At 38.2% G+C, this 11,591-nt stretch overlaps 1 protein-coding gene across 1 annotated transcript; it reads right to left on the reverse strand.

The window, feature by feature from the left end:
* Positions 1–9,585: 9,585 nt before the first annotated feature.
* LOC121991052 (miraculin-like) lies at positions 9,586–10,017 on the reverse strand. Its single transcript, XM_042545082.1, has one exon. It carries the CDS (start codon positions 10,015–10,017, stop codon positions 9,586–9,588), a length of 432 nt encoding a protein of 143 aa, XP_042401016.1.
* Between the last annotated feature and the right edge of the window lie 1,574 nt (positions 10,018–11,591).

Raw genomic sequence — 11,591 nt, forward strand, 5'->3', positions numbered from 1 at the left:
ACAGATAACTCCCTCTTTTTCTTAATAACAATTTTGTTATTAAAAGAGGCAGAATATCAAGTTCTTTGAATACTGAAAACTAGTTCTTTCTAAACTTGGTGCGTAAAGACAATTACTCAAAAATCCATGTTTTATTCTTATCAAAAGATAAACATCTCCCACTGCAACAGCTATCACTTTTACAATAGTGCCCATGTGGACGGTGATTTACCTTTCATTTAGTTGTCGGGTTTCCTGGAACCCTGCAATGAATTGCAGACATGATTAATGACATCTTGTATCTACACTCCAAGTTCTGGTAGATAACACCACTAGACATGTTTCAACTAATGAATTAAATACACCTAAATTGTTCTTAGTTCTAAGAAGACAGTCTACCTTAATGTCCAAGTCCTATTTCCAATCATTACAATTGGGACTACTAGGTCTTTTTCTATAGTATGACTACTAGGGATTGACAAACATCCTAAGAATCATAAAAATATTTGGTCAAAATCAACTCCTTAAAATCTCCATGAATTTTGTGTATACAAAATCGAAGAGGAGATTTTATTCATTAATTTTATTATCTCGTCAACTTTTCTTTATGACGAATAAAATTAATAGTTGATCTGTCTTTGATCAAATATTTGGTCAAAACTCTTTAAATTTAAAATAACATTGATTCCTCAAACAATATTATTTAAATTCACCAACACCTCAAACACCGTGAATTTTGCATGCCACGTTAGTGTGGACGTATACAAATTCATCATTTGTAAGAGGAGGGTTTTACCCATTGACTATCTTGTCAATATAACTTTTTGACAAATAAAATTTCCTCAAACACCATGAATCTTGTATGCCACGTTAGTGTGGACGTATACAAATTCAAACATTTGTAAGAGGGGTTTCTTAATTTTATTATATTGTCAATCTAGTTTTATGACAAATCAATAGTTGGTTTCCCTTTAGTCACACAAGTGATAGTAGTGACTCCGTTGGGGAGGATACTATTAAATGTGTCTAAGTGTATACCATTACTTGACACTAAGTCCATTAATAAGATTATGCCCCTTCCGTTGGGGAAGATCACACGCTCTTAATTAACTTCCTATAGTCATCCATAAATGGAAGTCTGTTCTAGTGATCCACAAACAAGTTCATCTGTTATGGAGGAAGGCACTCAGAGCCAACGCGCAAGCTTGTTTGCATCACTTACAAACCAGTAATGGAGACCATGGGATTTACTTAAAAATCCCTCTCCCACTTAGTTATTTATAAATGAGGAATTTTAACTATGCTAGCCTACTAAATATGTAAACCAACATGCACACACAACACAATATAAAAGCAATAAATAGAAAATCTAATTTTCAACTATTATGACTTTTATCTCTAGTTGTCCTCCGTGTGTTGTCATCCCAAGCTGCTGCCATATTTGGCCACTACCACCGGGTCTAGCTGTCTCATCCATCTTGCTCCTAGTTCCGCTGTGCCTCTAGTCCTTAGAAGGTTCCACACTTTGCAAGATTCGATCCGCGACATAAATAGAATTTTACATTTTGATCCTATATTCCATAAAAGGAATGTACATGTATCTAGATCAAAAATAAAATCCTAATAAAACTAAATACAGCTCCTGCTGTATTTTATAATACAATCATGCATACACAATAAAATGACCTTGACATGTCCAAGGGTCCAATCACACACATAATAACTATAAGCCATAATAGTTGGATCCTGCATCCATAAAGTTAGCACATCCTACTATTATCCTGCCTAAATTATGTATGACATGTGCATAATTAAACTAATACCAAATACATAGAGGCAAAACCCTAGCTCTAATACCAATTGTTGGTTGCTACTCGAAAAACCTAGAGGTTCCACTGTACAAAAATTTTGTACAAAGGTCTGAACCTTTTCCTAGCTACCATGTGTTCTTTTAAATTAAATTTTGGACCGCCTGCGGAACTTAACACGTTTGATCCAAAAATTAATCTATTCGTTCTTTTAGGTTTTGACTTTGGTCTCCTGCGGAACTTAACACGTTCGACCCAAATCACCTTAAGTTATTAATTCCATTAAATATTAATTTCCATAATTGGTTCTCAGTACTGACGTGGCGAGGCACATGACCTTCTTGGATATGGGAGCAACTACCACCGACTAGACAAAACCTTTTATAGAAAGCTAATATTTAATTTCCTAAAATAACTTTAGGTTAACCAAAAAGAACAATCAAATCACAAGGAAAAAAAATAAAACAAAAGAACACAACTTCGAAAAACATATTCGAAATACTAGAACGTAAGCCTCTTGCATTTGGTATTATTTCCATAAATAACTAGTATGATGCGGAAAGAAAAATTACTAGTTATACCTTGTAGAAAAATAACCTCTTGATCTTCTACCGTAATCCTCTTCTAACCTCGGACGTTGTGTGGGCAACAATCTTCCGAGATGAGAAACCACCAACCACCTTCTTCTCCTCCTAGCTAGGTTCGGCCACAAAAGAAGAAGCTTCACCAAGGAAGAAAATCAAAACACTAACCAAGCTCCAAGAGATGCTAGCTTTCTCTCCTTATTCTTCTTCTTCTTCTCTAAGTAGTATCCGGCCACCACAAGAGCTCCAAGGGAGAGAGAGAGGTTCGGCCACCACAACAGGAAGAGAGTGAGAAGATGGCCGGCCACACCAAGGAACAAAAGAGGGAGAGAAATAATAGAGGTTGTCTTGTGAAGGCACCCTCACCCCTTCTTTTATATTCCTTGGCCTAGGCAAATTAGGAAATTTAATTACAATAAAATTTCCTTAATTTCCTTAACATGATTTAATTGAGAAAAATAAAATAAAATTTCCCAATTTAATCTCTAATGGTAGGTCACATTAAAAGAGATAAATTAGACAAGTTTTAATCAACAATTAAAACTTCCTAATTTGTTTCCGGAAATTTTTAAAATTAAAATTTCTCTTTAAAAATCTTTTCATGGTTGATAAAAGGAAATTTCTATAATTTTAATTTTACAACATGTGAATAATTTTTAAAGAGAAAATAAAATATCTCACCAATCTACAAATAAGGAAAGAGATCTAATCTCTTTCTTTAATCTTTTGTAGATCTTTTACAAGAGAGATATTTTAATTTTAATTCTCTTTAATAAATTATATCTCCCACATAATTAAAATTAAAATCCCTTTTTAAATTAATATGGCCGACCCCTCTAGCTTGGGTTCAAGCTAGGGCCGGCCACCCCAATTTATACCTAGGCTGGCCTTAGCTTGGTTCCCAAGCTAGCTTGGTCGGCCCCCTATTGGTGGGTATAGAAGGTGGGTATAGGTGGGTATAGTACTCTATAAATAAGAGGCTACGATAGGGACCGAGAGGAGGAATTGGTTTTGGTCTCCCGATAAAATTAAGCATCCCGTGTTCGCCCCGAACACACAACTTAATTTTATCAATAATAATTCATTCCACTAGAGAACTATTATTGAACTACCGCACCAATCCCAAATTACATTTTTGGGCTCCTTCTTATTATGAGTGTGTAGTCTCCCTGTGTTTAAGATATCGAATGTCCACTAATTAAGTGAGTTACTGACAACTCATTTAATTAATATCTTAGTCCAAGAGTAGTACCACTCAACCTTATTATCATGTCGGACTAAGTCCACCTGCAGGGTTTAACATGACAATCCTTATGAGCTCCTCTTGAGGACATTATCAACCTAGTATCTCTAGGACACAGTTTCCTTCTATAATCAACAACACACACTATAAGTGATATCATTTCCCAACTTATCAGGTTTATTGATTCATCGAACTAAATCTCACCCATTGATAAATTAAAGAAATAAATATCAAACATATGTGCTTGTTATTATATTAGGATTAAGAGCACACACTTCCATAATAATTGAGGTCTTTGTTCCTTTATAAAGTCAGTATAAATGAAATGACCTCAAATGGTCCTACTCAATACACTCTAAGTGTACTAGTGTAATTATATAGTTAAGATAAACTAATACCTAATTACACTACGATCTTCCAATGATTTGTTTCTTTCCATCTTGGTCGTGAGCTACTGTTTATAATTTATAAGGAACCGATAACATGATCTTCTGTGTGTGACACCACACACCATGTTATCTACAATATAAATTAATTGAACAACTACATTTATCATAAATGTAGACATTTGACCAATGTGATTCTTATTTCTAAATAAATGTTTATACCAAAAGCTAGGCTTTTAGTATACATCCCAACAAACCCTAGATGGTGGAAAGTCCTAACTACAGTTAGGCAGGTCGAAAATCCTAGAGGGTGGTAACCCTAGGTCTTAGGGGGTGGTAACCCTAGGCTGAAGAAAATCCTATAGGGTGGTAACCCTAGGTCCTAGGAGGTGGCAACCTTAGGCTGAAGAAAACCCTAGATGGTGGTAACTCTAGGTCCTAAGGGGTGATAACCCTAGGCTGAAGAAAACCCTAGGGGGTGGTATCCTTAGGTCGTACGGGGTGGTAACCCTAGGCAGAAAGTCTAGTCGGTCTGGATAACCGATCTGGCAACAGGTAACTCTCCTGAGTGAAGTAGGTGAGGACGTGTTCCTCAGTGAGGGAACAGTAGGTATCAGTTCGACCTAGGGTTTCCGGAGGTGAAATCCGAAGTCAAAACTGGACAGCCCGGAGACTATCAAAATAACTTTCTATTTATCTTATTTTATTATATTAATCTTGTTTTGCAGGGTATACTTTATTTGTAGACTAACATGCCTTGCAGGACAGAAATTGCACAAGAAAAGCCTCAGATGAATAGCCCTGAGGCACCTTCCAAGCCCTCCATGGAGCTTGGAGGTGCCTCGGGTGACTTGATTGACAGCCCCACAACAAGGCGCGAAGGCGCCCTCTATGGAGCTTAGAGGCGCCCTGGACGTTGGATAGAGGGCGCCCTCCATGGAGTTTGGAGGCTCCCTCAGGTGGATAAGCAGCGAAGATGCAGGAGCTTATCGATGCTACGATTTCGGTGGGGTTGGAGACGCCTTCCATGCGATTGGAGGCGCCCTCAATGGGCTATTTAAGCCTGGTTCGAGCAGAAGCCAAGCAGAACTCAGAACTTGCGATCCTTCTTCTGTGTGCTGCTCAAAGAACAATCCGACAAAGCTGTAACTCGACTCCGACGACCAGAAGCTCCAAGTTTACTGATTTTAAGTCGTTGGTATATTTTACTACATTTAATTAACCGTACTTAAAATTGTAATATTTCGAATTTATAGTGATTGCCCAAAGTAAGCACTCAACAAGTGTGGGCCTTGGAGTGGGAGTCGCCACAGGCTCCGAACCAAGTAAAAACCTTGGTGTTAGTATTATTTTTATTTTTCTGCTGTGTATTACTCGATTGTTTTAAAACGAACGTAAAAGTCACGAGTGTTATTCACCCCTCCCCTTCTAGCGCTTTCGATCCTACAATTTTTTTTCACACTTTAATGCTTTCATTTTTACTTTGTAATTTGCAACCTTTCAACTCCAACAATCCTCCACTTAAACAAAGGACTACGACTTCCCACGTTCGATCCTTAACCTACCAGGTCTTCCTGACCCTCGGTCCACCTGACTTACTAGGACTTCCTTGCCTAGCCGCAACTAGGACTTCCTGCCTGGTGTCTGATCCTCTTGATCCGAACATAGGAGCCCCGCTCCCACTTTGTTTGTTCGATGTTAATATTATACTGACATAGCTCAATCAGACCATAACTCTTGTGCACAGTCGGTGGTTAAACCTTCTGACAGTCCGGGCTCGGATACCAATTTTAAGATCAAAAAGAATTTAGATATCTCCACAATGGTATGATATTGTCCACTTTGAACCTAAGCCCTCATGGTTTTTCTCTTGGATTAAACCCAAAAGGCCTCATACCAATGGAGATATATTTTATCTTATAAACCCATGATCTTTCTCATATGTTTTCAATGTTGGAGTATGTTTATAATTTTGTAACCCAAACAATATAGGCATACGATTTTGAGGAAGATGAGATGAATGTCGATATTGACGAGGGAGAGGAAGAGAAAGAGGAGATGGATGCCGATGATGAAGCTCATTGACTATCCTTTGTTTAAGAAGGGGGCCAAAGAACAACAGCATATGCCAAATGTGGAATGGAAAGCATGTGTTCAATATACAAATACTTATTTTGATAAATCATATATAAAGTTATTCATATACACTTTATCTATGTTACCATTGATATATAAAGATTGATATATAAAATATTGAATTAGGTAATATTGAATATGAATCAGTTCGGTCCAATGAAAATTTCTCACTTGTCACCAGGTAATTAGAAAACACTTGCGGTGGATGGCCCAAAAGTCTAGTATCTCGTGGTTGCACCCCATTTAAAAGGAAAATTTCTATAAATATGTCATAATTAGGGATCAAATTGCGAGTGTCTGGGTGACAATTTAGCATTCTTCTGTTGTACCATAGTCCCCATGGCAAAGATTGATATATAAAAAATGATTAACCAAGTTGGGTAACGTTGAGCCTAGGGTGACTGGCCCGGTCCCACGAAAATTTCCCACCAACCACCAAGGTAAATCGAGAAATACTTACAGTGAGCAGTCGAAAAGCCTAACATCCTTAGTCTCATTTAGAGAAAAAAAAAAAGAAAATATTGATATTTGAGTTTGAGCTAAGAAAATATATATGATATTTGAAGCTCGAAATTATAAATAATTTTATCTTGAGCTCGAATCAAAATAAAATTCGAACTTGAGTTCGATTCGAATTATTCGAACCTTCATTCTAGCATATTCGAACTATAATTCGGAATGACTTGCATTCTAATTTGGTTCGAATTATTCTAACCTTAATTTGAGTATATTTAAATTAAAATTGTATAAAAATAATTAGAATTAGATTCAAGTTTGGCTTGCAAGCAACTCGTGAATAATTGAATAAAATATTATGAATTCGAATTTGGCTTGAAAAAATTATCGAACATGTACAAATTCGACTCTAATTTGATAATTTCAAATACGAATCAAATATTTTTTGAGCCGGTTCAAAAAGCTTACAAACCGGCTCAATTTGTTTGCACACCTAGTCCAGAAGAAGCTGGACCAGCTAAGAGTTTAAGGATATAGGGAGCTTGTTCAAGATTTTCTGAATTCTGCCTTATTCCTCCCATGAACAACAAAAACCCATCCTCTTCATCATTTTAATAACATCTTAGTCCACAGAGTCAAATTTCATTTCCAAATCATTTTTGAATCCGTTCAGGTCATCTCGGATGTCGAAGCTATTATCCTTCATGGTGAAACCTAATTGTCCTTAAAATAAAGTTTGAGTGTAACGTAACCAAATGGAAGAAAGTGGTTTTTCATCCTTCTTTCTTTTTTTTTTTCATTTTTCTCCAAATCAATGATCCTGGATTTGCCCTATTTGTCATGTATGATTGTCGCAACTGCTCACATCACACTGATGCTCAGCCTTTAAATTTGATGGCAACTATTTTAACTTACACACAATTGGACACTTCCTAATAATAAAAAATTCTCTCCACTTTATTAATTTAATTAACAAATTCCTTTGCCTGTAACATACCAAAAAACTTAGACAGATCAACTCGAAAATTGGAGTTTACATGATGCTCCTTTCAGCCACAACATTCTCGAAATTGAGTACGATTGTAATATGGGTTTTAAATTGAGTACGATTGTAATATGGGTTTTTGAAAATGGAAGTAGAATCACATAGTTTCAACAACCTCACTCGGTCGAAAGTCTTAGCTACCTCATTCAACACTTTGATCTCAACAACCCCCTTCAGAGTAATGACCAAGAACTAGACTGACTCTATTTACTTTAAGGCCACTCCTTGACAACATCTTCACTCTACACTCTCCACCTATGCATGGGTTTAAAGCTCAGGGCACCTCGCAAATGAAGAAGAGGTTACGAAGTTGTCAGATATTATCCCTTGGATGCCTCCACCATAGCACGTGGCGCTTAGTGAATGGATGAACTGCTAACGGTGGTTGGATCTGATTCCCTCATCATCTGCCTAAATGATGGTATTTCATGTGACGTGGAAATGTTCTTCTGACAACCATATAAACACTCACAAAAGTAATAGAAAAGAGGTTCGAGACTTCTCTCCCCATCTTTGTCCATTCAAGAAGAAAAATCTAAAAAAAAAAAAATCCTAACTTGAGCGTCAGAGTGGCTTGACGGGATCCATCCCCGACGATATTCTAACTCTCTTCTTTGAGCACATCTCAAGGTTCATCTCCCGTTTCCCCAACAGTTCTTGGAAGGTACACATCGGCGAGTTTGCTGACTGGCAGCTTGACCGTGCAGGATGATTTGGCCGGAGCAGATACTTGTACTTTATTTTTATGCATTAAAACTTGACTAATCGATCACATTTTTATTATTTTTCATTAATATGTTTGTGTTTCCTTATCATTTTTGTATATGTGCATTGCTCTTGTTCTATCACTTCCACATGTAGAAGTGCTATGAGTATTGTTTAGTATCTCGGTAGCACAATCTGTTGACCGACACGAGGAAGGTGTCAATAGAATCGTCAGATCATTGGAATAATGTTCTAGCCTTAGGAAGAGGGCTCACTTGGTGTGTGACAGATTTGTATGCATTTAACAGATAGTTAAAATTTCTTAGTACTAACGTTACATATGGATTGACATTTCATTCAGCTGCAAGTCGACAAAGAGAAGTAACAAATTGGCTTGAAACAAGGATAACATGCATCAAGTGTAGCACAGATAACACCTCGTAAGTCATACCAAGCATCAAGTGCATCAAGTGTAGTTAAACTTGTAGTCTCCTTCACTGTACTCCTCAAGTTTAAAGTAACTCTAGGGCTCCCTTTTGCGCCCCTCGAAAATATGATACTGCGGTTCCGACGCGTTGTTGACCTGCCAAATGGCTGACTTCAAACAGATAGTTTCTATGATGAACTGAACGTTGAGGTTCGTGGATGTATTTACAAACTCGGTGTCGTCCGACACCGGCAAGAAGATCACCTGGAGGTCGGAGTTGACCTCAGAGCCCTCTTGGACCATTGCCAGTAGAGTGCATCCTAACTCGTCTTTTTTCGAGCCGAGCGCTCGGAGAGTGAGGCCTCCGTCGCCGCCGTCGCGGGGGAGGACGTAGTACCGATGGTTGGGGCGAAGGCTCTTGCCATCAGTGCCGGAAACCCGGGTTCCGTCGGTATTTACCAACGGAACTCATGTTTCTGTCGGTATTTACCGACTGGACTCATGTTCCCGTCAGTAAATACCAATGAAACTCATGTTTCCATCGATAATTTGCCACGATTTTATTGCACTATTCCGGCGTTATTACCAACGGACTAGTTTTCCGTCAGTAGAATATTACCGACAAAATACGCTATTCCATCGGTATTCCCATTTCCAACAAATCAACTACCGACACCTATAATTCCGTCGGTAATCTGTCGGTAAGATCATATACCGACGGATAATTCTATCGGTAATCCTGATTATTTTTGTAGTGAGATAGTTTAGGGCTACATTCTTGAACATGACAGGAAATGTATCGCCGTCCAGTCCTAGTCATCTCTTCCCTCCATCTAGGAAAAGCCCCACATCACGGTTAGTCAGGTAATGGATAAACTTGTAGTCTCCTCCACTGTACTCCTCGAGTTTAAAGTAACTCCCGGGCTCCCTTTTGCGCCTCCCGAAAATAAGATACTGCGGTTCTGACGCGTTGTTGACCTGCCAAATGGTTGACTTCAAACAGATAGTTTCTGTGATGAACTGAACGTTGAGGTTCGTGGATGTATTGACAAACTCGGTGCCGTCTGACACCGGCAAGAAGATCACCGGGAGGCTGGAATCGACCTTAGAGCCCTCTTGGACCATTGCCAGCAGAGAGCATCCACCACTCGTCTTTCTTCGAGCCGAGCGCCCAAAGAGTGAGGCCTCCACCACCGCCACCGCGGGAGAGGACGTAATACCGATGGTTGGGGCGAAGGCACTTGCCATTGGTGTCGGAAACCTGAGTTCCGTCGGTATTTACCGATTGAACTCATGTTTCCGTCAGTAAATACAGACAGAACTCATGTTTCCGTCCGTAATTTGCCATGATTTTATTGCACTGTTCCGATGTTATTACTGCCGGACTAGTTTTCCGTCGGTAGAATATTACCGACAGAATACGCTATTCCGTCGGTAATCTTGTTTCTGACAAATCACCTACCGACACCTATAATTCCGTCGGTAATCTGTCGGTAAGATCATATACTGACGGAATACCGACGGAAGGTGTCAATAGAATCGTCAGATGATTGGAATGTTCTAGCCTTAGGGAGAGGGCTCACTCAGAGCATGACAGATTTGTATGCATTAACAGATAGTTAAACTTTCTTAGTAGTAACCTTACATACTGGATTGATGTTTCATTCAGCTGCAAGTCGATAAAGAGAATGAACTTATGCTCAAAGAAATTGCTCGATAGCCACCTTCAGGTATCTTGAGTCGGTAGCCCTCATGTGACATCTTAGGAAGAAGTAACAAATTGGCTTGAAACAAGGATAACATGCATCAAGTATAGCACAGACAACACCTCATACCAAGCATTTGTCATGGCAGTTTCCTTCCTTGCATTCAAGAGACTCAACTTGTGTAAAGGCAAAAAATCTTGAAGTTTTGCTATTTTCATGAGAATAGGAAGGCGGCAAATGATTCTGAGACTAACCTCTACTTCGTCCTCAAGGTTAATCCATATAAACTTTACCTAATCTGCCAATTGGCTTCCTATTGAATAAAATCCAAGAAACTATATGATTGTATAAACTTAAATGATGGTAACCCCAACAACAATGGTAATCAATTTGCGAGGTGATATTTGGATTATCATCATTCACTAGGCCTAAAAGAATAGGCAAGTATAGGCCTGGGTCGGTACGGTATACCGTACCAAAAATCGAGTACCGTATACCGTACCGAAACATTCGGTATTCTAAAATAAATGATACCGATACCATACCGACATTTCGGTATACAAAATTTCGGTATATTGAAATGTCGGTATGGTATCGGTAAAATACTGTCATACCCTCATATATACCAAATATGTTAGTAGTCATCTGCCTCATGGAAACAGTTAATTTTTTTAATAACAACAAAATGCTGATGTCGGGATAAATATGACATTGATAATAATACAATACATGCCACAAAATATTGCCTGTTTTTAACATCTGCATTATTGCTTGCTACTGCAAATGGTGAAATTGAGAAATAATAAACTTCAACTACCAACAAAACCTTTCTTTTTTAAATAACAATACTATTGAAATAGAGAGAGATGGAGAGACTAAAGGGGATTCTTCTCACCATTGCTTCTAAATTATAAAAGCGATCCAACAACTGCAATATTTCCTCCGATGTGAGCTATCTATCAAAGCTGCAAAGAATGAACAAATTTTAGGTTTCAAGATCTTTTTATTCAGTCTGAAAGTCTTGCACAAAATTATCAATACCGGTATAAACAAATTAATCAAACCTCTTCATCAGATATTCCATCAGCCCATAAAGAACAAAATGATGGTGAAATC

This window comes from Zingiber officinale, chromosome 6B (assembly GCF_018446385.1).
Source record: "Zingiber officinale cultivar Zhangliang chromosome 6B, Zo_v1.1, whole genome shotgun sequence".
NCBI lineage: Eukaryota > Viridiplantae > Streptophyta > Magnoliopsida > Zingiberales > Zingiberaceae > Zingiber > Zingiber officinale.